This window comes from Rhinoraja longicauda, chromosome 9, assembly GCF_053455715.1.
Source record: "Rhinoraja longicauda isolate Sanriku21f chromosome 9, sRhiLon1.1, whole genome shotgun sequence".
Lineage (NCBI taxonomy): Eukaryota > Metazoa > Chordata > Chondrichthyes > Rajiformes > Arhynchobatidae > Rhinoraja > Rhinoraja longicauda.
In genome coordinates, this window is record NC_135961.1 from 36313132 (window position 1) to 36340844 (window position 27713).

Sequence of the window (27713 nt, forward strand, 5' to 3'; positions counted from 1 at the left end):
ACACTAATCCCACCTGCCTGCGTTTGGTTCATATCGCACTCAACCTGTCCTATCCATGTACCTACCCAAATGTCTCTCAAAGGTTATGAAAGTACCTGCCTCAACTCCGCCCTCTGGCAGCTCATTCCGTACACCCACCACCCTGTGCCCCCTGCTCTATTTTGCTTTACGTAACGATTCTTTACCTTACAATGCCATGGCATATTCTGGGAGTTGCCGATTTTGTGTACATCAAGGAGTATTTTTAAGTTGACGTTGCCAGAAGGGGAGGGGGAAGGAAATCCGGCCACCTCCACAGAGAGCCAGACACCGGGGTGGCACAGTGGCTCAGCAGTGGAGTTGCTGCCTCACAGCACCAGAGACCCGGCTTTGATCCTGACTACGGGGGCTGTCTGTGCAGAGTTTGTACGTTCCCCCCGTGACTGCGCGGGTTTTCTCCAGGACCTTGACCGTGTGGATTTCCCTGTGACTGTGTGGATTTTATCTGGGTGCTCCGGTTTCCTCCCACACTCCAAAGATGTACAGGCTTGGAGGTTAATTGGATTGATATAAATGCAAATTGTCCCTAGTGTGTAAGATAGTACTAGTGTGCGGTGATCGCTGGTCAGCACAGACTCGATGGACCGAAGAGCCTGTTTCCGTGCTGTATCTCTAAACTAAGCTGGTCGTGGGAATGTTGGACAAACCCAGAGGGGGAACATTGCCGGTATCGCCAGCGTCGCCGCGGTGAGCTGGCACGTGTACCGTAGGTCTGGCGCGAGGCTGCAGGGCAGAGGCGGTACCTGTGTACAGGAAGGTGTTGCTGTGTCCGCCCACCACCACATCCACTCCCCGCACTCTCTGCGCGATCAGCTTGTCCGTCTGGAAGCCCGCGTGCCCCAGGGCGATGATCTTGTTGACCCCCTGATTCGTCAGCTGGTCCACCTCGCGCTGTATGGCCACAATCTCATCCTCAAAGATCAGGTGCGGCCCTGGAACAACAATGCACCTTCTCCAGTTATAGGTCACTTCTACCAACACCTCCCTTCCCTCTCCCCTTTCCCCCACCATTCACTTTTCGCCACAACGTGTGTTCGAGTTTGAGTTTATTGTCAGGTGCACTGAGGTACAGTGAAAAAACTTTTGCTGCGTTCTTACTAGTCAGTGGAAAGACTATATATGATTAGTCAAGCCATCAACAGTGAACGGATACAGGATAATGGGAATGTTTAGTGCAAGATAAAGGCAGTAAAGTCCGATCAAAGATAGTCTGAGGGTCTCCAATGAGGAAGTGTGGGGTTATAGCAGCTCTCTCCCCTCTGCCCACCCCAGCACCTCCTAGTCCATAATTCCTCCTCCCCCCTCCCCCCCTCCCCCCCCTGGCCTCCAGCATAATCAAGGACCAGTCGTACCCCAGTCATTCCCTCTTCTCCCCTCTCCCATCAGGTAAGAGAGATAAGTTTGAAAACGCACACCTCCAGATTCAGGGACAGTTTCTACTCAGCTGTTATCAGGCAACTGAACCATCCTATCAGCAACAAGGGAGCGGTCCTGACCTCCCATCTACCTCACTGGAGACCCTCGGACTATCTTTCATCGGACTTCTCTGGACTATCTTGCACTAAACGCCATTCCCTTCATCCTGTATCTGTACACAGTGAACGGCTTAATTGTAATCACATATAATCTTTCTACTGACTGGGTAGCATGCAACAAAACAGTTTTTCACTGTACATAACAGTTTTTCAGGCACATAAACTAATGCCTGACTGACCTTGCACCAGTTTCTTCCCCCACCATTAACAGTCTGTTAACTAGTTTCACAGCTCTCACTATGTGTCCCTCTTGGGCTCACACCTGTTTCTGGTGAACAATCTGCTTATCAAGGAACTGGTCGCTGGCTGTGATTTGTCTGGCCTCTTTTTGCTTCCAGTTTGTTTCCACCCTGCCCCGCTCTCCCGAGTACAATCAGTCTGAAGAAGGGTTCCAACCCATAACGTCACCTATGTTCTCCAGAGATGCTGCCTGACCCGCTGAGTGACTCGAGTACTTTGTGTGTCTATCTTTAAAGACAATGCGCAGTTGATGGGAATGTCAATGCACCAAGTCGGCAAGAGTCATCAGTTTATTGTCACGTGTAGTGAGGTACAGTGAAAAGCAGTCAGCGGAAAGACAATCCCTGATTACAATCGAGCCATCCACAGTGTACAGATACATGATAAAGGGAATATCGTGAATAACGTTTCGTGCAAGGTAAAATCACTAATGTCCGATCAAAGATAGTCGAGGGTCTCCAGTGCGGTAGATAGTAGTTCAGGACAGCAGTCACAGGTCGTTCAACACCTACCTGGGCTGGAAAGAGTTGGGGTTTCCTTGGTGGTATATCCAACCACGCCAATCTTCTCACCGCCTCTTGTCAGCACAGTAGAAGCCTTGTAGAAGCCCCCGAGGACATGTTCTGCATCTTCTTTTAGATTAGCGCTCAGCACTGGAAACGTAACGTTGCGGAGGAAAGGCTCCAAAAGACCATCCGCGCCGTTGTCAAACTCATGGTTGCCCAAGGCCTGGAGAGCAGAAGAGTAAAAGCAGTCAACAAACAGCAGAACGTGCAAGGTATGGACACAAGGATGATACTTCCACTGGCTGGGATTCAAGATCCGGCCTCACAGTTCGGCAGTAAGGGGCAGATCATTCTCATGTGACTCCAAGGTGGCACGGTGATGCAGCGGTAGAGTTGCCTTACAGCGCCAGAGACACAGGTTCAATCCTGACCTCAGGTGCTGTCTGAACAGAGTTTGCACGTCCTCCTTGTGACATGTGGGTTTTCTCCGGGTGCACCGGTTTCTTCCCACACTCCAAAGACGTACAGATTTGTAGGTTAATTGGCTTTGATAAAAAAAATTGTAAAATGTCCCGATGTGTGTATAATAGTGCTAGTGTTTGAGGTGACCGCTGGTTGTTTTGGTCTCGGGTGTGCTGATTCCGCAGAGTATCTTTAAAGTCTAAAAGTTGGACGATCATGATGGACCAGATTGAGGATGATCAGCTTCTGTTTCTTATAGAGCAAGGAACAGCACAGCACAGGAACAGCTTTGGGTTTAGGTTTATCGTTGTCACATGTACTGAGGTACCGTGAAAAGCTTTGTTATGCATGCTATCCAATAAAATCAGATAATAACATAAATAAATACAATCGTCAAACTCAATGGGTAGAGTGAGGGTGAAGATAGAGTACACAATATAATTCTCAGTATTGTAGCACATCGATTCCATAGACAAAGTCCAATGTCCACAATGGGGTAGAAGTGAATCGGATAATACCTTAGCTTATGGAAAAAAACGTTCAAAAGCCTACTAACAGAGAGGAAGAAGCTGTTTGTGAGTCTAGTGGTGTGCACTTTCAAGCTTATGTACCTTCTGCCTGATGGGAGCATGGAGAAGGAGGAATGACTGGGGTGGGACAAGTCTTGATTACATTGGCTGCTTTTCTGAGGCGGCGTAAAGTGTAGATGGAGTCAATGGAGGGGAGTATGGTCTGTGTGATGGACTGGCTTCGTCTTCAACTCTATGCAACTCCTTGCAGTCTTGGGCAGAGCTGTTCCCAAGCCAGGCTGTGATGCAACCCGATAGTATACTTTCTATAGTGCATCTGTAGAAGTTTGTAAGAGTCAGAATTTCCTCAGTCTTATCAGGAGGTAGAGGCATTGGTGTGCCTTCCTGGCCATCTCTCTCTGATTTGCTACCAATGTGTTAACATCCATCCTTTAATAAGGACACAACTAATTGCTCAGCCATTCATGAGATAACATAGGAGCAGAATTAGGCCATTCAGCCATCAAATCTGCTCTGTCATTCGATCAGGGCTATTCTATTTTTCTCTCAAACCCTATTCTCCTGCCTTCTCCCCATAACCTTTGACACCATTACTAATCAAGAACCTGTCAATCTCCATTTTAAAAATACCCTGTCTGAAGTTGGGTCTCGACCCGAAACGTCACCCATTCCTTCTCTCCTGGATGCTGCCTGACCTGCTGAGTTACTCCAGCATTTTGAGATACCTTCGATTTGTACCAGCATCTGCAGTTATTTAACTACACATTTAAAATATACCCAATGACGTGGCCTCCACTACCATCTGTGGCAATGAATTCCACAGATTCACCACCTTCTAGCTAAAGAAATTCCTCCTCATCTCCTTTCTAAAGGTACGTCCTTTTATTCCGAGGCAGTGCCTTCTGGTCCATGACTCCCCACATTCTACCATGTGGAGGGGGGTGTGGGGGCAATGGGGGTGGGGACAGGGGTGAGGGCTTTGGAGGGGGTGTGGAGGTGCAGGGGTGGCGAGAGGGTGAGGATGGGGTAGGGGGTGGTCATGTACTGGGTGCCTGGGGTTGATCGCTCGGTATCTGGGCTATTCACAGCTGTTCCACTGAGTACAACTGGTGCTGAATACTCTAGCCGGTGTTGACTGCACTGTGCTCATTTCAACTCAAAGCACTCTTAGATTAATCAAAAGCAATTTCCTTTACATGAAACCCTGCAGTCCATGCATATTTTGAGAATTAGGCATTGAATATTGGCCCTGCTTTGTGTGATCCCGTCCCAGTGCAGATCACGGCAATCTCACTGTGTTCCTGTTTTTGTGCCTCTTTCATTCTCCCTCTCTCCGTCTTCCGCTCCCTCCATCTCTCAGTCTCCACCTCTCCTCTGCTCTCACCACCAGTCTTCCTCTGCCTCTCCCCCACTTCACCTTCTGTATCTCACTCTCTGCCTCTCATCCACCCTCTCTCTCCCTCCATCTCCCTCGTCCTTCTCTATCTCTCTCTCCCTCCCTCCTTCTCTCCCCGTCTCTCTCCTTCTGTCTCTCACCCTCCGTCACTCTCTCCCTCCATCTCCCTCTCCCTCCACCAACTCTCCCCTGCTCTCACCTCTAGTCTGCTTTTTCCATCTCCCTCTCCCCCCCCCCCCCCCACTCCCACCGTCTCTCGCTCCACTTCTTCCCCACTCCCTCCATCTCTCTTCCCTCCCCCACCATTCTGCACCATGATCGGCACAGACATTGTGGGCTGAGGTTCCTGTGCTGTTCTGTGTTCTGAAGGCACAGTTAGGATCAGACCTTGCAAGAAATGGAAACATTGCTTCCATCTGGTCTGAATTCATGTTTGAGATCATTTCTGGGAACTCCGCCCGTTTGTTTGATTCGATTGAACTCAAGTTAATTTCCGTAACTGAAGCTCTCGAACTCTCCTCGGTGCTGACTGGCTGGGTTCCACAGGTTAGGTCACAGCAATAAAGATCAATGCCACACAAAACCAACCCAAACTGACCCCATTTCTCTTTCTACAGATGCTTCCTGACCTGCTGGGAGTTTTTCAGCACTTTGATTTTATTTCCATTTTCCAGCATCTGCTGTTTTTTAATTTTTTTCATGATTACAGGCTAGTTAACATTAACATTGAAGGAAGAGGAGTTTTATACAAATCACAAGAAATCATTGCCCCTCAAGCCGAGCCATTACATATGTGACGTCTGCCCCAGGCAGGACACCTCAACGAAGACAGTAGAGTTGCTGCCTTACAGCGCTAGAGACCCGGGTTCAATCCTGATTACCGGTGCCGTCAGTATGGAATTTATACATTCTCCCTGTGTTTGCTTTAGTTTAGAGAGAGATACAGCATGGAAACAGGCCCTTCGGCCCACCGAGACAATGCCGACCAGTGATCACCCTGCAGCTAGTTCTATCCTACACACTAGGGACAGTTTACGGAAGCCAATTAACCCACCCACAAACCTGCACCACTTTGGAGTGTGGGAGGAAACTGGAGCACCCGGAGAAAACCCATGTGTTCACAGGGAGAACGTACAAACTCCATACACAGAACACCCGTAGACAGGATCGAACCGAAGTCTCTTGGTACTGCAAGGCAGCAACTCTACTGCTGTACCTCTGTGACGTGATAGATATAGGGAAAGAGCAGCCGGAGGAGGTAGTCAAGACAGGTACTATCGCAACGTTTAAGAAACATTTAGAAAGGTACAGGTAAAGATATAGGATAGGTTTAGAGGGATATGGGCCAAACGCAGGCAGGTTAGACTAGTGCAGATGGGACATGTTGGGCAGTATGGGCAAGTTGGGCTGAAGGGCCCGTTTCCACGCTATGTGACTGTAACTATGGATATGGGCCAAACGCAGGCAGGTTAGACTAGTGCAGGTGGGACATGTTGGGCAGTGTGGGCAAGTTGGGCTGAAGGGCCCGTTTCCACGCTATGTGACTGTAACTATGGATATGGGCCAAACAAGGGCAAATGGGACTAAATTAGATGGGGTAACTAGGTCTGTATGGATGAGCTGGGCCTATGACTTTTCACTCTAAATTTAAGAAGAATTTTAAATAGTTAATTGGGGTGTTGAGTTGGAAAATTTTATGAAAAGGAATTCTAGACCAAGGAATCCCAACATTAATGAAAACCACATGTTGTCTTGGCAACCCTACATAATAAAATGATGACATCACCACTGCTCCTCTTTGGAGCTGCTAGGATTTCTCAAGGACTTTCTGCCAACCCACAGTCAGTAACCAACATGCCCAGGATATTTTGTCTATTTTAACATTTAGTTTTGAGATTCAGAAATCAGAGGTGTAAAGTGACCTGGGAGTGCTCTTGCAGGATCCCCAAAAAGTTAATTTGCAAGTTGTTTTGCTCTTGTCTGTTTCTTAAACATTGGGATAGTCCCAGCCTCAACTACTTCCTCTGACAGCTGGTTCCATACATCCACCACCCTTTGTGTGAAAAAGTTACTCCTCAGATTCCTAATAAATCTTTTCCCCTTTCACCTTGAACCTATGTCCTCTGGTCCTCGATTCCCCTACTCTGGGCAAGAGATTCTGTGCATCTACCCAATTCCTCTCATGGAAATGAAATGCAATGCTAAATGCATTAAATGCAATGCTAGCATTTATTTTGAGAGGACTAGAGTATAAAAACAGGGATGTAATGCTGAGGCACTGGTCAGAACGCATTTGGAATATTGCAAACAGTTTTGGGCTCCATATCCGAGGATGTGCTGGTGCTGGAGAGGGTCCAGAGGAGGTTTTACGAGAATGATCCTGGGGATGATTGGGTTAATGTTTGAGGAGTGTTTGACGGCACTGGGCCTGTATTCGTTGGGGTTTAGAAGTATAAGGGGAGACCTCAATGAAACTTACCAAATAGTGAAAGGCCTGGATAGAGTGGATATGGAGAGGATGTTTCCACCAGCAGGAGTGTCTGGGACCAGAGGGCACAGCCTCAGAATGAATGAGCACACCTTCAGAAAGGAGATGAGGAGGTTTCTTTAGCCAGAGGGTGGTGAATCTATGGAATTCATTCTGTGGAAGTTATTAGTATTTTTAAGGTGCAGATTGACAGATTCTTGAATAGTAAGGGTGTCAATGGTTATGGGGAGAAGGCAGCAGAACGGGGTTGAGAGGGAAAGATAGATCAGCCATGTTTGAATGGCGGAGTAGACTTGATGGGCCGAAGGCCTAATTCTGTTCCGATGACTTATGAACTAGGGACAATTTACTCAGGCCAATTAACCAACTAACCTGCACGTCTTTGGAGTGTGCGAGGAAACCGGAGTCACCGGAGAAAACCCACGTGGTCACAGCGAGAACGTACGAACTCCGTATAAACATAGAAAATAGGTGCAGGAGTAGGCCCTTCGGCCCTTTGAGCCAGCACCACCATTCAATGTGATCATGGTTGATCATCCAAATTTAGTTCCTGCTTTTTCCTCATATCCCTCGATTCCGTTAACCTCAAGAGCTCTATCTAACTCTCTCTTGAAAACATCCAATGAATTGGCCTCCACTGCCATCTGTGGCAGAGAATTCCAGAGTCACAACTCTCTGGGTGAAAATGTTTTTCATCATCTGAGTCCTAAATGGCCTACCCCTTATTCTTAAACTGTGGAACATTTTTCCTGCATCTAGCCTGTCCAATCCCTTAAGAATATTATGTTTCTCTAATATCCCCTCTCATCCTAAATTCCAGTGAATATAAGCCCAGTTGACCCATTCTTTCATCATAGGTCGGAGAGAAGCAGCAGCCACAAGCAGCACGAGCGAGTATTGACTGGAAGTAGGTGAGTCGGAAAGAAAGATTTAAAATGTACGCCAAAGGTTTGAGTAATTTACAAATGAGCCCCATTTTTGATTAAGGACCAGATAAAGAAGTGCAGCTGTAGTGGAGTGGCCTTGTTGAGGTGAAGTGCCTTGGGAGGTAATTGGTAAGTTAGCTAATTAGTCAATTAAACAGCTAATATAAGCAAGGCTTGCTCTAGGGGAGCAGCCTTGTCAAGGGGAGTGCCTTGTGAGAAAGGTGCAAGTCTGTGGCGAGGAGGCCGAGGGAGGAGACCACGCCAAAAGTTGGAGTGGGTGAGATGCTGTACGGAAATGACTGGTAAGCTGAGTCAGTGAGATGTTTGCAGGATGTGGGAGGTCAGGGACACTGCTGGTGCCTCTGGCTGCTACAACTGTGCAAAGTGTGTCCAGGTTCAGCTCCTGAAGGACCGTGTTGGGAAACTGGAGTGGCAACTGGATGACCTCAGGATCATCCGAGAAAGCAAGACGTTCCTGGATAAGACCTACAGCGAGATTGTTACACCGAAGGTACTGGAAGAGAGAAGGTGGGTGATGGCAAGGAAGGGAAGGAAGCTTGAAGTACAAGAGACCCCAGGGGTTGTACCTCTTGAAAACAGGTTCACCCTCTTGGAAGCTGTCGGGACAGAAGACACTGCCAGTCTGAGCAGCGGACAAGTCTGCGAGGCAAAACGTGGTGCTGAGGCAAAGCCGAAGAGATTGGTGTCAGGCAGAACAGTGGTAGTAGGGGACTCCATCGTGAGAGGTACAGACGGGGGTTTCTGCAGCAATAGGTGGGATTCAAGGATGGTGTGTTGCCTCCCTGGTGCCAGGATCCAGGACATCAAGGACCGAGTGCAGAGCATCCTCAAGGGTGAAAGTGATAGCAGGAAGTGGTAGTGCATGGCGGCACAAACTAAGCCAGGAACATGAGGAAAGAGATTCTGCAGTGTGATTTTAGAGAGCTCGGAGGAAGGCTGAAAAGCAGGACCTCCAGGGTGGTTATCTCTGGTTTGCTTCCAGGGTGAGGGCAGGAAAAAGGAAATAGGGGGTCTGAATGTGTGGCTGAGGAGCGGGGGCAGGGATTTAGATTCTTAGACCACTGGGATCTGTTTTGGGATAAGGGTGAATTGTACAATAGGGACGGGTTGCACCTCAACAGGTGGGGGACCAGCATTCTGGCAGGCAGGTTTGCCACTGCTACACGGGTGGGTTTAAACTAAATAGTGGGGGTTGTGTCAAATGGGATAGACAAGGATGGAGTTAAAAGGAGGGAGTATAGGAAAAGTTAAGAAAGACCCCAGAATTAACAGGACAGAAAGCTCACAAAGGGATAGGAGATTATGACCAAGTGTAATAGGGATCGATGTGAAAGGTGAGATGAGTAATGGAGTAAAATTGGCGTGTCACAAATGTAATGCTACGGTGGTTATGGGAGATTTCAACATGCAGGTAGACTGGGAAAATCAGGTTGGAAATGGACCCCAGGAAAGAGAGTTTGTAGAGTGCCTTCGAGATGGATTCTTAGAACAGCTTGTACTGGAGCCTACCAGGGAGAAGGCAATTCTGGATTTAGTGTTGTGTAATGATCCTGATCTGATAAGGGGACTAGAGGTAAAAGAGCCATTAGGAGGCAGTGATCACAACATGATAAGTTTTACTCTGCAAATGGAAAGGCAGAAGGGAAAATCGGAAGTGTCAGTATTACAGTATAGCAAAGGGGATTACAGAGGCATGAGGCAGGAGCTGGCCAAAATTGACTGGAAGGAGGCCCTAGCAGGGAAGACAGTAGAACAGCAATGGCAGGTATTCATGAGAATAATGCAGAGGTTGCAGGATCAATTTATCCCAAAGAGGCGGAAAGACTCTAAGGGGAGTAAGAGACACCTGTGGCTGACAAGGGAAGTCAAGGACAGCATAAAAATTAAGGAGAGGAAGTATAACATAGCAAAGAAGAGTGGGAAGACAGAGGATTGGGACTCTTTTAAAGAGCAACAAAAGTTAACTAAAAAGGCAATACAGGGAGAAAAGATGAGGTACGAGGGTAAACTAGCCAATAATATAAAGGAGGATAGCAAAAGTTTTTTTAGGTACGTGAAGAGGAAAAAAATAGTCAAGGCAAATGTGGGTCCCTTGAAGACAGAAGCAGGGGAATTTATTGTGGGGAACAAAGAAATGGCAGACGAGTTAAACCGTTACTTTGGATCTGTCTTCACTGAGGAAGATACACACAATCTCCTAAATGTTCTAGGGGCCGGAGAACCTAGGCTGATGGAGGAACTGAAGGAAATCCACATTAGGCAGGAAATGGTTTTGGGTAGACTGATGGGACTGAAGGCTGATAAATCCCCAGGGCCTGATGGTCTGCATCCCAGGGTACTTAAGGAGGTGGCTCTAGAAATAGTGGAGGCATTGGAGATCATTTTTCAATGTTCTATAGATTCAGGATCAGTTCCTGTGGATTGGAGGATAGCAAATGTTATCCCACTTTTTAAGAAAGGAGGGAGAGAGAGAAAACGGGTAATTATAGACCAGTTAGTCTGACATCAGTGGTGGGGAAGATGCTGGAGTCAATTATAAAAGACGAAATTGCTGAGCATTTGGATAGCAGTAACAGGATCATTCCGAGTCAGCATGGATTTACGAAGGGGAAATCATGCTTGACAAATCTACTGGAATTTTTTGAGGATGTAACTAGGAAAATTAACAGGGGAGAGTCAGTGGATGTGGTGTACCTCGACTTTCAGAAAGCCTTCGACAAGGTCCCACATAGGAGATTAGTGGGCAAAATTAGAGCACATGGTATTGGGGGTAGGGTACTGACATGGATAGAAAATTGGTTGACAGACAGAAAGCAAAGAGTGGGGATAAATGGGTCCCTTTCGGAATGGCAGGCAGTGACCAGTGGGGTACCGCAAAGTTCGGTGCTGGGACCCCAGCTATTTACGATATACATTAATGACTTGGATGAAGGGATTAAAAGTACCATTAGCAAATTTGCAGATGATACTAAGCTGGGGGGTAGTGTGAATTGTGAGGAAGATGCAATAAGGCTGCAGGGTGACTTGGACAAGTTGTGTGAGTGGGCGGATACATGGCAGATGCAGTTTAATGTAGATAAGTGTGAGGTTATTCACTTTGGAAGTAAGAATAGAAAGGCAGATTATTATCTGAATGGTGTCAAGTTAGGAAGAGGGGATGTTCAACGAGATCTGGGTGTCCTAGTGCATCAGTCACTGAAAGGAAGCATGCAGGTACAGCAGGCAGTGAAGAAAGCCAATGGAATGTTGGCCTTCATAACAAGAGGAGTTGAGTATAGGAGCAAAGAGGTCCTTCTACAGTTGTACCGGGCCCTGGTGAGACCGCACCTGGAGTACTGTGTGCAGTTTTGGTCTCCAAATTTGAGGAAGGATATTCTTGCTATTGAGGGCGTGCAGCGTAGGTTCACTAGGTTAATTCCCGGAATGGCGGGACTGCCGTATGTTGAAAGGCTGGAACAATTAGGCTTGTATACACTGGAATATAGAAGGATGAGGGGGGATCTTATTGCAACATATAAGATAATTAGGGGATTGGACACATTAGAGGCAGGAAACATGTTCCCAATGTTGGGGGAGTCCAGAACAAGGGGCCACAGTTTAAGAATAAGGGGTAGGCCATTTAGAACGGAGATGAGGAAGAACTTTTTCAGTCAGAGAGTGGTGAAGGTGTGGAATTCTCTGCCTCAGAAGGCAGTGGAGGCCAGTTCGTTGGATGCTTTCAAGAGAGAGCTGGATAGAGCTCTTAAGGATAGCGGAGTGAGGGGGTATGGGGAGAAGGCAGGAACAGGGTACTGATTGAGAGTGATCAGCCATGATCGCATTGAATGGCGGTGCTGGCTCGAAGGGCTGAATGGCCTACTCCTGCACCTATTGTCTATTGTAAAAGTATTATACATGAATGCGCGAAGTATCAGAAGTAAGGTGGATGAGCTTGAGGCTCAGTTAGAGATTGGTAGATACGACATTGTGGGGATTACAGAGACGTGGCTGCAGGAGGATCAGGACTGGGAACTGAATATTCAGGGTTATACATCCTTTAGAAAGGACAGACAGGTGGGCAGAGGAGGTGGGGTAGCTCTGTTGGTGAGAGATGAAATTCAGTCCCTTGCGAGGGGTGACATAGGGACTGAGGATGTAGAGTCACTGTGGATAGAATTGAGGAATTATAAAGTAAGAAGACACTAATGGGAGTTATTTACACCAAACAGTAGCCCGGATCTAGGGTGTAAGTTGCAACAGGCGCTAAAACTGGCATGTAACAAATGTAATGCCACTGTGGTTATGGGGGATTTCAATATGCAGGTAGACTGAGAAAATTAGGTTGGTTCTGGATCCCAAGAAAGGGAGTTTGTAGAGTGCCTCCGAGATGGATTCTTAGAGCAGCCTGTACTGGAGCCGACCAGGGAGAAGGCAATTCTGGATTTAGTGTTGTTCAATGAACCAGATTTAATAAGGGAACTCAAGGTAAAGCCACAGCTTGGACGTAGTGATCATAATATGATTAGTTTCAATCTGCAATTTAAGAGGGAGAAGGTTAAACCAGGAATGTCAGTGTTGCAGTTGAACAAAGGGGACTATGAAGGCATGATAGAGGAGCTGGCCAAAGTCAAATAGAAAGGGATCATAGCAGGAATGGTGGTGGAACAGCAATGGCAGGAATTTCTGAAGATAATCCAGAAGATGCAGGATCATTTCATTCCAAAGAGGAAGAAAAATTCTAAGGGGAGTAAGAGGCAACTGTGGCTGACAAGGGAAGTTAGGGATGGAATAAAACTAGAAGAAAAGATGTATAACATAGCAGAGTAGTGGGAAGCCAGAGGATTGGGCATCTTTCAAAGGACAACAGAAGGTAACAAAAAGGGCAATTCGTGCTGAAAAGATGAGGTACGAGGGGAAGCTGGCCAAGAATATAAAGGACAGTAAACGCTTCTTTAGGTATGTTAAGAGAAAAAGATTAGTAAAGATAAATGTGGGTCCCTTGAAGGCAGAAACAGGTGAAATTATTATGGGTAACAAGGAAATGGCAGAAGAGTTGAACAAGTACTTCGGATCTGTCTTCACTAAGGAAGACACAAACAATCTCCCAGATGTCCTAGAGGACAGAGGATCTAGGGAGACAGAGGAACTGAAAGAAATTTGCATTAGGTGAGAAATAGTATTGGGTAGACTGATGGGACTGAAGGCTGATAAATCCCCAGGGCCTGATGGTCTGCATCCCAGGGTACTCAAGGGGGTGGCTCGAGAAATCGTGGATGCATTAGTGATCATTTTCCAATGTTCAATAGATTCAGGATCAGTTCCTGTGGATTGGAGGGTAGCTAATGTTTTCCCGCTTTTCAAGAAAGGAGCGAGAGAGAAAACAGGGAATTATAGACCAGTCAGCCTGACATCGGTGGTGGGGAAAATGCTGGAGTAAATTATTAAAGAGGTAATTATGGCACATTTGGATAGCAGTAAAAGGATTGCGTGGATTTATGAAGGGGAAATCCTGCTTGATTAATCTTCTGGAATTTTTTGCTGATGTGACAAGTAAAATGTGGGCGGCACGGTAGCGCAGCGGTAGAGTTGCTGCTTTACAGCGAATGCAGCGCCGGAGACTCAGGTTCGATCCTGACTATGGGTGCTGCACTGTAAGGAGTTTGTACGTTCTCCCCGTGACCTGCGTGGGTTTTCTCCGAGATCTTCGGTTTCCTCCCACACTCCAAAGACGTACAGGTATGTAGGTTAATTGGCTGGGTAAAATGTAAAAATTGTCCCTAGTGGGTGTAGGATAGTGTTAATGTACGGGGATCGCTGGGCGGCACGGACTTGGAGGGCCGAAAAGGCCTGTTTCCGGCTGTATATATATGATATGATATGATATGATTATGAAAATGGATGGAGGAGAGCCAGTGGATGTAGTGTATCAAGACTTTCAGAAACCCTTTGATAAGGTCCCACATGGGAGATTGGTGAGCAAAATTAGAGCACATGGTATTGGGGGTAGGGTATTGACATGGATCGAAAATTGGTTGGCAGACAGGAAGCAAAGAGTAGGAATTTACGGGTCTGTTTCAGAATGGCAGGTAGTGGCGAGCGGAGTGTCGCAAGGCTCGGTGCTGGGGCCGCAACTATTTACAATATATAAATGCTTTGGATGATGGAATTAGAAGTAACACTAGCACGTTTGTAGATGACACAAAGCTGCGTGGCAGTGTGAACTGCGAAGATGATGTTTGGAGGTTGCAGGGTGACTTGGACAGGTTGAGTGAGTGGGCAGATGCAGTATAATGTAGATAAATGGGAGAATATCCACTGGCGGCAAAAACAAGGAGGCAGATTATTACCTCAATGGTGTCAGATTAGGTAAAGGGGAAGTGCAACGAGACCTGGGTGTTCTTGTACACCAATCACTGAAAGTAAGTGAGCAGGTACAGCAGACAGTGAAGAAAGCTAATGCATGTTGGCCTTCATAACGAGAGGATTTGAGTATGGGAGCAAAGAGGTAATTCTGCAGTTGTATAGGGGCCTGTTGAGACCACTTCTGGAGTATTGTGTGCAGATTTGGTCTCCTAATTTGTGTAAGGACATCCTTGCTATTGAGGCAGTAGGTTCACGAGGTTAATCCCTGGGATGGCGGGACTGTCATATGAGGAAAGACTGGGCTTGTATTCACTGGAGTTTAGAAGGATGAGAGGGGATCTCTTTGAGACCTAAATTTTTTTTATAAAAGGACTGGACAAACTAGATGTAGGAAAAATGTTCCCAATGTTGGGGGAGTTCAGACCCAGGGGCTACAGTCTAAGAATAAAGGGGAGGCCATTTAAAACTGAGATGAGAAGAAACTTTTTAATCCAGAGAGTTGTGAATTTGTGGAATTCTCTGCCACAGAACAGTGGAGGCCAATTCACTGGATGAATTTAAAAGAGAGTTAGATAGAGCTCCAGGGGCTAGTGGAATCAAGGGGTATGGGGAGAAGGCAGGCACAGCCTGTGGATGATCAGCCTTGATCACATTGAATGGCGGTGCTGGCTTGAAGGGCCAAATGGCCCCCTCCTGCATCTATTTTCAATGTTTCCAAGTCCCGCCATTCCAGAAATAAACCTAGTGAACCTACGCTGCACTCCCTCAATAGCAAGAATGCCCTTCCTCAAATTAGACCAAAACTGCACACAATACTCCAGGTGCAATCTCACCTATACAACTGCAGTAGGACCTCCTTGTTCCAATACTCAAGTCCTCTCGCTATGAAGGCCAACATGCCATTTGCTTTCTTCACTGCCTGCTGTTTCTGCAGAGTTACTTTCAGCGACTGATGTACAAGGACACCCAGGTCTCGTTGCACCTCCCCTTTTCCTAAACTGACATCATTCAGATGATAATCTGCCGGTGTAGACAACACCCATAGTCAGGATCGAGCCTGGGTCTTGGCACCCGGGCCGGGTTGCTGTTGTAAGGCAGCAACTCTACCACTGCAACAGCCCAGAACTGAAACTTGAGACTAAGATCAGACTGTGTAAATGTGTCACAGCAGTGGAATAATGCTTCAGCCAGCAATCTCTCCCAGCTGTGAATCAGTTTCTCCATCTCCACCATCACTTGGCAGAAATAGAATTGAAGAAGCCCAAGACTGCAAGAAATTGCAGAGAATTTTGGATGTAGCCCAGTCCATCACACAGACCAGACTCCCCACCACCATCGACTCCATCTACACTTCACGCTGCCTCGGGAAAGTAACCAACATAATCAAGGGCTAAACTCAAAATATCAGAGAAACTCAGCGAGTCAGGCAGCATCTGTGGAGGACATGGACAGGCAACGTTTCAGGTTTCAAGGTCAGTTTATTGTCACATGTACCAATTAAGGTACTGTGAAATTTGAGTTACATACAGCCATATTAAGTGAAAAGCAACAAGACACAAACACATAAAAGTTAACATAAACATCCACCACAGCGGTTGGGACCCTTTGTCAACATAATCAAGGATCTTTCCCACCCCAGGCATTCCTTCTCCCTGCTCTCGTCTGGCAAACACGGATTTTTAAAAACTGTATCTCGTTATACAAAAGTCATAAAGTTCAGAAACAGGCTCTTCAGCCCAACTCGTCCATGCCGACCAAGATGCCTATCTAAGGTCTTTCCTTGCTTCCAGTCCCCCCCCCCCCCACCCCACCACAATCAGTCTGATGAAAGATCTTGACCTGAAATGTCACCTTTCATGTTCTCCAAAGATGCTGCCTGACCCGCTGAGTTACTCCAGTACTTTGTGTCTATCTTTCCCCATCGACACTAGTCCCATTTGCCTGTTTTTGGCCCTTAACCCTCTAAACTTTTCCTATCCATGTACCTGTCCAAGTGTCTTTTAAATGTTGTCAGTACCTACCTCAACTACCTTATCTGAACCTCCCTGTCCCCAGGTACTTTCCCCCTGCAACCTTAGGAGATGCAACACCTGTCCTTAAACCTCCCCCCTCGACTCCATCCAGGGGCCCCAACAGTCCTTTCAGGTTAGATATAGGCTCATATGTAGTTGCATCATCCCAGTTAGCATAGAACAGTACAACACAGCAACCGGACCTTCTGCCTACAATGTCCTTCCATACCAAGCATGATGCCAAGCCAAAGTGATCTCCTCTGCCTGTGCACAATCCATAGCAGGTGTTGGAGAGGGCATGGGAGTGGAGTAGAGGAAAGGGGGGATGGAATCAAGGTTGGGAGAGGACCGAGCGCTGCGGTGAGGGAAAGAGGGAAGGGGAGAGGGATAGAGGGAAGGGGAGAGGGATAGAGGGGAGAGGGATAGAGGGGAGAGAGATGGGGAGGAGTATGGACAAGAGAAAGAGGGAAAAGGAAAAAGTCTACAAGAGAGAGAAGTAGAGGTTCAGGGGAGAGTGGGCAAGAGGGAAAGGAGAGAGAGAGAGGGCAAGAGAGAGGTGTGAGGGAGAATGACAGGACGTGAGAAAGGCGAGAGAGAGAGAAGGCAAAGTGCAAGAGACAAGAGCACAAAAAAGGGCTAGAGAGCAGAACAGGGAGTGAACAAGCAAAGGGAGAGAGGGGGCATGTGAGAGATAGAAAAAGAGCACGAGAGAGGGCTAGAGAGAGCCAGAGTAGGCATGAGAGAGAGAAAAAAGAGCGTAAGAGAAAGCAAGAGGCGAAAAAGAGTGTGGAAGAGGGAGATAGTGAGCAAGCAAGCAAGCAAAGGGGAAAAGAGAGAGGGCTAGAATGAGAGAGAGAAAGTGAGCAAGCATAGGGAAAGTGTGAGAGAACACAGGAGAGGAGGAGGGAGGGATCAGTGGGCAGAGAGGGAGCAGGGCTGAGGCACATTTGCTTTCCAGATGAAATCGATAAGGGGGGTAGACGGAGAGGAATAAACACACCGTTTAGCAGACAGACAAGGCAGAAACCAATAATAGAGAGAATGGGGGGGGGGGCAGTGTGTCAGAAGCAGTGTGGGGAGGGTGGAGTCTATGTCAGCGGAGGCGGCAGTGGTGAGGAAGTGGTCAAAGCCAGCAGATACTTTACTGAAAGGCTTCTCAGAGTAAGAAGTTGCTTTTGCTATTCTTGTTCACACCTGCCTCCTTGCTCAGGAAACTTGGCAGCTGAGTGGATATTTATAAAAAGTGACCGCTCCTTAGAACAAGCCTCTCATTGTATAATCAGCTGCGAGGGCTGTGGAAACTCCACTAGATCTATTATTTTCCACTATGAAGTAGTGATAACATAGAACTAAGGCGGTAAAGTTGCTGCCTTACAGCGCCAGAGCCACAATCGATCCTGACTATGGGTGCTGTCTGTATGGAGTTTGCACGCCTCCCTGCGACCATGTGGGTTTTCTCCGGTGCTCAGGTTTCTTCCCACACTCCAAAGACGTACAGGGTTGTAGGTTAATCGGGTTTTGGTAAATATTGCAATTTGTCCCTAGTGTGCAGGGTTCGCTGGTCGGCATGGACTCGGTGGGCCGAAGGACCTGTTTCTGCACTGTATCTCTAAACAAAATTAAACTAGTGCACGGATGATCGCTGGTCGGCATGGACTAGCAGGGCGAAGGGCCTGTTTCCATGCTGCAACTCTAAATTCTAAACCAGAGCAAGTTTAGTTTAGAGACACAGTTTGGAACCAGGCCCTTGGTCCCACCGAGTCTACACCGACCATCAATCACTTGTTCACGCCAGGTCTGTTTTATCCCACTTTCCCATCCACTCCCTACACACTAGAGGCAATTTACAGAGGCCAATTAGCCTACAAACCCGCGCATCTTTGGGATGTGGAAGGAAACCGGAGCACCCCGAAGGAAACCTAAGCGGTCACAGGGAGAACGTGTAAATTCCACCCGCAGACATCACCTGAGGGTAAGGATCGCATTGTGTCTCTGGTGCTGTGAGGCAGCAGCTCTACCAGCTGCGCCACTGTGCCATCATTGTTAGCATAGAACAGGCCCTTTGTCGCATAATGTCCTTGCCAAGCAGGATCAATTTATCCCAAAGAGGAGGAAAGATTCTAAGGGGAGTAAGAGGCACCCGTGGCTGACAAGGGAAGTCAAGAACAGCATAAAAATAAAAGGGAAGAAGTATAACATAGCAAAGCAGAGTGGGAAGCCAGAGGATTGGGACTCTTTTAAAGAGCAACAGAAGATAACTAAAAAGGCAATACGGGGAGAAAAGATGAGGTACCAGGGTAAACTGGCCAATAATATAAAGGAGGATAGTAAAAGCTTTTTTAGGTATGTAAAGAGGAAAAAAAAGTCGAGGCAAATGTGGGTCCCTTGAAGACTGAAGCTGGGGGATTTATTATGGGGAACAAGGAAATGGCAGACGAGTTGAACCGGTACTTTGGATCTGTCTTCACTAATGAGGATACAAACAATCTCCCAGATGTTCTAGTGGCCAGAGATCCTAGGGTGACAGAGGAACTGGAGGAAATCCACATTAGGCAGGAAAAAGTTTTGGGTAGACTGATGGGACTCAAGGCTGATAAATCCCCATGGCATGATGGTCTGCATCCCAGGGTACTTAAGGAGGTGGCTCTAGAAATTGTGGACGCATTAGTGATTATTTTCCAATGTTCTATAGATTCCGGGTCAGTTCCTGTGCATTGGAGGGTAGCTAATGTTATCCCACTTTTCAAGAAAGGAGGGAGAGAGAAAACGGGAAATTATAGACCAGTTAGTCTGACATCAATGGTGGGGAAGCTGCTGGAGTCAATTATAAAAGACAAAATTGCGGAGCATTTGGATAGCAGTAACAGGATCGTTCTGAGTCAGCATGGATTTACGATGGGGAAATCATGCTTGACTAATCTACTGGAATTTTTTTAGGATGTAACTAGGAAAATTGACAGGGGAGAGCCGGTGGATGTGGTGTACCTCGACTTTCAGAAAGCCTTCGACAAGGTCCCACATAGGAGATTGGTGGGCAAAATTAGAGCACATGGTATTGGAGGTAGGGTACTGACATGGATAGAAAGTTGGTTAACAGACAGAAAGCAAAGAGTGGGGATAAATGGGTCCCTTTCAGAATGGCAGGCAGTGACTAGTGGGGTACCGCAAGGCTCGGTGTTGGGACCGCAGCTATTTACAATATACATCAATGACTTGGTTGAAGGGATTAAAAGTACCATTAGCAAATTTGCAGATGATACAAAGCTGGGTGGCAGTGTGAACTGTGAGGAAGATGCTATGAGGTTGCAGGGTGACTTGGACAGGTTGTGTGAGTGGGCGGATGCTTGGCAGATGCAGTTTAATGTGGATAAGTGTGAGGTTATCCACTTTGGTGGTAAGAATAGGAAGGCAGATTATTATCTGAATGGTGTCAAGTTAGGAAGAGGGGATGTTCAACGAGATCTGGGTGTCCTAGTGCATCAGTCACTGAAAGGAAGCATGCAGGTACAGCAGGCAGTGAAGAAAGCCAATGGAATGTTGGCCTTCATAACACGAGGAGTTGAGTATAGGAGCAAAGATGTCCTTCTGCAGTTGTACAGGGCCCTAGTGAGACCGCACCTGGAGTACTGTGTGCAGTTTTGGTCTCCAAATTGGAGGAAGGGTATTCTTGCTATTGAGGGCGTGCAGCGTAGGTTTACTAGGTTAATTCCCGGAATGGCAGGACTGTCATATGTTGAAAGACTGGAGCGACTAGGCTTGTATACACTGGAATTTAGAAGGATGAGAGGGGATCTTATCGAAACGTATAAGATTATTAAGGGGTTGGACACATTAGAGGCAGGAAACATGTTCCGAATATTGGGGGAGTCCAGAACCAGGGGCCACAGTTTAAGAATAAGGGGTAGGCCATTTAGAACAGAGATGAGGAAAAACTTTTTCAGTCAGAGAGTTGTGAATCTGTGGAATTCTCTGCCTCAGAGGGCAGTGGAGGCCAATTCTCTGAATACATTCAAGAGAGAGATAGATAGAGCTCTTAAAGATAGCGGAGTCAGGGGGTATGGGGAGAAAGCAGGAAAGGGGTACTGATTGAGAATGATCAGCCATGATCACATTGAATGGCGGTGCTGGCTCGAAGGGCCGAATGGCACCTATTGTCTATTGATACCAAGATAAGCTAATTTCAGCAGCATGTACACAATCCATATCCTTCTACTCCCTGCATATCAGTGTGCCTATCCAAAAGACTCTTAATTGCCACTATCGTATCTGCCTCCACCACCACCACTGGCAGCACATTCCAGGCATCCACCACCCTCTTTGTGAAAAGCACCTAATCTAAACTAAACTAAATATGGTCTCAGTGGGCTATTTCTATACAGTGTGTACTTAATCTGGAATTGTGCTTATGTATAGAGATAATTTACCGATCTGCATACAACTGTACCTCAGCACATGTGATAATAAAGAGCCAATGAACCATTGAGGCAGGGTGATTCCACGAGTGACACTGTCTTGTCTGAACTGTCACACACACTCGTTAATGCAGAGGGAGTTCAGGCCACAGATCTCCACTCCTCGTTAACATCATGTGATGAGCCTGTCAAACCCTGGCATCTTTCCAACACGTTCCTTCCACGAACACTGTCTTCATTCTGCTGTTGAACTATAGTCCAAAGACACGTACACCTGACTGCCTGAACATAACTCCCAATCAGAGACAAAGTGCCGGAGTAACTCAGCAGGTCAGGCAGCATCTCTGGAGAAAAGGAATAGGTGATGTTTCGGGCTGTGACCCTTCTTCACTCAATCTTAAGGTGGTGTTCCAACCCGAAACATCACACATTCCTTTTCTCCTGAGATGCTGCCCGACCTGCTGAGTTACTCCAGCATTTTGGGCCTTTCTTCAGTGTAAACCAGCATCTGCAGTTTCTTCCTAAACATCTCATTCATACCGGCAGCCAGCTCTCTTCCCTCTGCCCCCCCCATGCATATTCACCCACATCTCCCTTTCCCCTCCCACCTGCATTCCTTCCTCTAGGTTCCCAATTCATGCCTCTTCTCCCTTTATCACCATATCTTCAGGGTGCAGCGGGTAGAGCCGCTGCCTCACAGCGCCAGACACCCAGGTTAGATCCTGACCATGGGTGCTGTCTGTGTGCAGTTTGTACATTCTTCCTGTGACTGCCTGGGTTTTCTCCAGGTGCTCCGGTTTGCGCCCACATTGCAGGTTTATAGAATTAATTGGCCTAAATTTCCATGCTATATCTTTAAAACTAATCGCACACTTTTTGTCTTTTCATTTCTGGCCTTCCAACAAACGCAATAGGTGATGTTTCGGGTAAGAGCCTTCTCTCAGTCTGAAGAAGGGTCTCGACCTGAAATGTTACACCTCCCTTTTCTCCAGAGATGCTGCCTGATCCGATGAGTTACTCCAGCAATTAGCTATGAGTTACTCCAGCAGAGTTAGATTTAGCTCTTAGGGCTAATGGAATCAAGGGGCATGGGGAAAAAGCAGGAACGGGGTACTGATTTTCGATGCTCAGCCATGATCATATTGTATGGCAGTGCTGGCTCGAAAGCCGAATGGCCTACTCCTGCACCTATTTTTTATGTTTCTATGTAATTTGTGTCTATTCACTTTTCAATTACCAGGCTTTATCCTCCCCCCCCCCCCCCCCCCCCACCCATATAATTAGTCTGAAGAATGGTCCCAATCTGAAACGTCACCTATTTCTTTTCTCCAGAGATGCTGCCTGACCCACTGAGTTAACCCAGCACTTTGTGTCTATTTTCTTTGTAAACCAGCAGTTGCAGTTCCTTGTGTCTATATTTAACAGCTTTACAAAGCCACTTTCTCCAGGATGTCAAGTGTATACCAAGGGCAAAGCACCTGGTGTAAGTGATCTTTGTAGTGTATTTATTAATCCCAATATTGACCTTTAACTCGGGCAATGGAGTGGATCTTGATTCCTGAAGTTAATTCATTACAATTGACAAAAGAAAAGTATTTGTGTTGCCTCCAACCCAATGGGCTGAGCATTGAATTCTCCCGTTTCAAGTACTATCCTCTTACCCTCTTCTGTCACTCACCACACACTCTGGTGCACATACATTTCCCCAACACCCCAAGCCACCGGTTCCTTCCCCCTCCTCCTTTTGTTCACCAGACACCCACATCCCCAAGTCCCCAACTTCCATTTTATCTCCCCTCTTTCACCTACCTCCAGCTTTACATTTTACTCTTCCTCTATCTGACACCCTTCTGTCTGTCCCCTTTTCATCTCTGGCCCTTGTCACTTAATCTACCCATCTGTCAATCAAACCTCCCCCTCCTCACCTGTATCCACCAATCACGTGGTTGTTATCTTTGAACCCCCCCCCCCCCTCCAACATTTAGATTTAGACATACAGCGCGGAAACAGGCACTTCAGCCCACCGGGTCCGCGCCGCCCAGCAATCCCCGCACATTAACACTATCCTACAAACACTAGGGACATTTTTTTATATTTGCCCAGCCAATTAACCCACCTGTACGTCTTTGGAGTGTCGGAGGAAACCGAAGATCTCGGAGAAAACCCACGCAGGTCACGGGGAGAACGTACAAACTCCATACAGATGGCGCCTGTAGTCGGGATCGAACCTGAGTCTCCGGCGCTGCATTCGCTGTAAGGCAGCAACTCTACCGCTGCGCCACCGTGCCGCCCTTTCTCCTCCTTACCACAATCAGTCTGAAGGGTGCCACAATAGCGCAGCGGTAGGATTGCTGCGTCACAGCGCCAGAGATCTGAGTTCAATACTAACCTTGGGTGCTGTCTGTATAGATTTTGTATGTTCTCCCTGTGACAATGTGGGTTTTCTCCATGTGCTCCAGTTTTCTCCCATATTCCAAAGGCGCACAGGTTTGTAGGGTTAATCGGCTTCTTCAAACTTTTAGACTTAAGATACAGCGTAGAAACAGGCCCTTCGGGTCGGCAGGTTCGGTGGGCTGAAGGGCCCGTTTCCATGCTGTATCTAAGTTCTAAAAGTCTAAAGAAGCCAATTAACCTACAAACCTGTGCATCTTTGTAATGTGGGACTAGAGCTAAACTAAACTAAGGACCCCGACCCAAAATGTCACCTGTCCACTTCCCTCCTCAGATGCTGTCTGACCTGCGTTCCTCCAGCACTTTGTTTCTTTTGCATATGGTCTAAATCTTTGGATCTCAGGCAGTTTATAAGCATCTGAAAATTGAACTTCTCCTACACAACATTGTTTACAGGTCAAATCACAGACACCAGTCCCTGCCTGAGTATTCACTGACCTATTTTGCTTAAGCTGATTAACAGTAGACTTAACTATCAGCAGGGCCCAGGAATTCAAAGTCAGCACTCCAGCTGAAGTGAGTTATAAACAGCAGAAGTAGAACCTTAAAACTCACATATTCACTCTGACTGCAACGGTTGTAATGTCTATTTCATAGGTTCAAGGAGCAGAATTAGGCCATTTAGCCCATCAAGTCTACTCTGCCATTTAATCATGGCCGATCTAACTTTCCCTCTGAACTATCCTCCTGCCTTCTCCCTGTAACCCCTGACACCCTTTCTAATCAAGAATACGCCTTAAAAATATCCATTGACTTGGCCTCCGCATTTGTCTGTGGCAATGAATTCCACCCTCTGACTAAAGATATTCCTCCTCATCTCCTATCTAAAGGAATATCCTTTTATTCTGAGGCTGTGCGCCCTGGTTCTAGACTCCCACTGGTGGAGACATCCTCTCCACACCAATCTAATGGTCTTGTAGCTGAACTAGGTGTAGCTTTCTTCTGTAAACTGAATCATCACCACCCACAGTTTGGTCGACAGCACTGATAACACAGCGTTAGTCTCTCCCATCTCCACTGAATCTTCTCTCAAACTTCTCTGTAACAAAACAAACAGTCCCCTAAGCAGACTCTCCAGCCCGGCCAAAACCCTCAGCAATCTCCTCTACACCCTCTCTTGTACCATCCATCACATCTTGCAGTATGCTGACAGGTCTGTACACAAGTGCCAAAATGTGTAAAAGTTTTAGATAATTCTGGCACCACTTCAGACAGGAGTTGTGAACGTAGCCCAGACCATCACACAAACCAACCTCCCTTCCATTACTCCATTTATACCTCGGTGTCTCGGCAAGGCCACCAGCATAATCAAGGACCAGCCTCTCCCCAGACACTTTCTTCTCCCCTCTCCCATCAGGCAAGAGGTACAAAAGTTTGAAAATACACACCTCCCAATTCAGGGACAGTTTCTTCCCAGCTGTTATCAGGCAACTGAACCATCTTATCACCAACTAGAGAGCAGTCCTGACCTCCTATCTACCTCATTGGAGACCCACAGCAATTTTAAAATCGGACTTTACTAGACTTTATCTTGCACTAAATGTCATTTCCTTTATCCTGTATCTGTACACTGTAATGGCTTTATGTATTGTCATTCACTGACTGCAGGGCACGCACCAAAATGTTTTCACTATACGTCAGTACACGTGACAATAATTAAATAAACAGAGTTAACAGGTATGATAGGCATGTGGTTATGCAGGGAATGGAGGGATGAGGATTATGTACAGGTCGACAAGACTGGTCTAGCATTATGTTCAGCACAGACATTGTGGGCGGAAGGGCCTGTTCTTGTGCTGTACTGTTCTATGTTCTACTCCCCAATACTCTTCATAAATACAATCATGTCTAACTCAAGTACAATAGAGCAAAGGGTCCAAGTGTGCATTGTGCAGAATCTAGTTGCCAGCATTGTCACACATCAGTTCCAGAGACAAAGTCCAGTGTCCACAATGGGGTAGAGGTGAATCGGACAGTACCCTGGGCTCTGGAAGGACTGTTAAGAAGCCTGATAACATGAGCTGTTCCTGAGTCTGGTGCACATTTTACAAGCATGCTAAATTACTCCAGTACTTTGTCTTTTTTTTCCTGTATAAACCAGCATCTGTAGTTCCTTGTGTCTCCAGAAATAATGCAGAAACAAAGAACTACAGATGCTGGTTAATACACAAAAGTGCTGGAGTAACTCAGTAGTAACTGAAGAAGGGTCCTGACTCGAAACGCCACCCTTCCATGTTCTCCAGAGATGCTGCTTGACCCGCGAGGTTACTCCAGCACTATGTGTCTTTCTGTCTCCAGAAATAATCTTGTTTATTTGATAAGGTTTCCTCTTGCAGTTGTGTTTGGTGTTTGCAAATGCAAGAGCGGTCTATCTCTCGCTGAGATCGATAAAAGACAGGCTTAACTTTGTGCTCAGTGTTGACTCGTATTAGAAGAGCAAATCTCTGGTGCCGAGAGGATTTCTCACGGTGCACAGGTCTGACCGACGCTGTTTAACTTCATGGAGTTGGGAAGTGATGTAGCACTTCGTTAAACTAAACACGAGCTACACTTCAGCTGGTAGACGGAATAGCAGCTATTTAAATGATGCTTGCATTCGCTGGCCATTTCCCGCTCCGTTGTGTCTCTCTGCACTGGAGCAAAGTAAACGCCAGAAAGCGGAACTGAATTATTACCCTTTCAGCTAGTTTTTGTTCGTGTAAACCAGTATCTGCGGTTCCTTGTTTGTCCGTTATTCTGCATTGCGGAAAATGCTACGATATGCAATGTTGTGTTTTGATTTGCTACGCTCTGGATGAAATGTAAAGTGGAAAGCGTGGGAAGGAACTGCAGATGCTGATTTACATCGAAGACAGAAATAAAGTGACTGAGTAACTCAGAGGGTCAGGCAGCACCTCTGGAGATAGAGACGTGACCTATTCTTTTTCTCCGGAAATGCTACCTGTCCCGCTGAGTTACTCCAGCATTTTGTGTACATCTTTAAAATGAAACAAACGCACCGGACTCTGAAAGGTCTTGCGAGGGTCACAAGCCTTTGGTAGAAGGCGGGGCAACCCGTTTGATCACAGAATCAGAGGGGGGAGAGGAGGTGAAGGGGGAGAGAGGAGGTGAAGGGGGAGAGAGGAGGTGAAGGGGGAGAGAGGAGGTGAAGGGGGAGAGAGGAGGTGAAGGGGGAGAGAGGAGGTGAAGGGGGAGAGAGGAGGTGAAGGGGGAGAGAGGAGGTGAAGGGGGAGAGAGGAGGTGAAGGGGGAGAGAGGAGGTGAAGGGGGAGAGAGGAGGTGAAGGGGGAGAGAGGAGGTGAAGGGGGAGAGAGGAGGTGAAGGGGAGGTGAAGGGGAGAGGAGGGAGGGAGGTGAAGGGGAGAGGAGGGAGGGAGGTGAAGGGGAGAGGAGGGAGGGAGGTGAAGGGGAGAGGAGGGAGGGAGGTGAAGGGGAGAGGAGGGAGGGAGGTGAAGGGGAGAGGAGGGAGGGAGGTGAAGGGGAGAGGAGGGAGGGAGGTGAAGGGGAGAGGAGGGAGGGAGGTGAAGGGGAGAGGAGGGAGGGAGGTGAAGGGGAGAGGAGGGAGGGAGGTGAAGGGGAGAGGAGGTGATTGGGGGGGGGGGGGGAGAGGTGATGGTCTGGGGAGATGGGCACTCATGTAGCACCTCCCTTGTTTACCCACGCCGGACCAGGGGCATCGGCGGTGATCCCTTACCATGGCATCGTAGCTCAGCTTGTTCATGAAATGAGCCGCCTCGCTGCCCTTGTAGTAGTTGAACCAGATGGTGCCCTGGTACTGGTCGCCCGCGTCCAGCAGCAGCACGTTGGCTTCGCGGGCCCGCAGCTCCTTGATCTTGGTCAGTCTGCGGGCAACGCCGGCGAAACAGCGCCGGTGGTCGGCGCCGCACCTGCCCGAGTCCTCGCTCGTCTGCTCCACCCGGCCGTGCACGTCGTTGGTGTGGAGCAATGTGAGCTGGAAAGCTGCACAGGTGCACAGCAGCAGCGAGAGCGGCAGCAGCAGAGGGGCGGAGGAGCAGCCCATGGTCAACGCTGGGTGCCGAGAGGCAGTGCAACTCTGCAACTGTAGCGCTGAGACTCAGTGCAACTGTGCACCGCAGCGCTGAGACTCAGTGCGTTTAGCTGTGAGTTGCTGATAGCGCCGATGCTCTCCGAGTTTAATGGGAGGCGCTGGTAGCGCGGAGACACAGCCCAGGGTCGGGAGAGGCTTCACACAGGGGCTGTGTGCTGTGCCACACGGGCTGAGTGCAGGGTGAGTGTATCCAGGGCGTGTGGATAATTAAACCCCTGGGAGGGGCCACAGGTTTTCCCGGGACAGCTCAGCCCATCCCAAAAAAAACTGATGACATTGGGTGCCG

General features: G+C 47.6%; 1 protein-coding gene across 1 annotated transcript in view; it reads right to left on the minus strand.

The window, feature by feature from the left end:
- nt5e (5'-nucleotidase, ecto (CD73)) overlaps window positions 1-27391 on the minus strand; it is a 45136-nt gene extending 17745 nt beyond the window's left edge. The window contains 3 exon segments of the mRNA XM_078405969.1: window positions 687-971; window positions 2327-2543; window positions 27053-27391. Coding sequence (XP_078262095.1) covers window positions 687-971; window positions 2327-2543; window positions 27053-27379 — 829 coding nt within the window. The 5' untranslated portion in view covers window positions 27380-27391.
- Window positions 27392-27713: the final 322 nt, after the last annotated feature.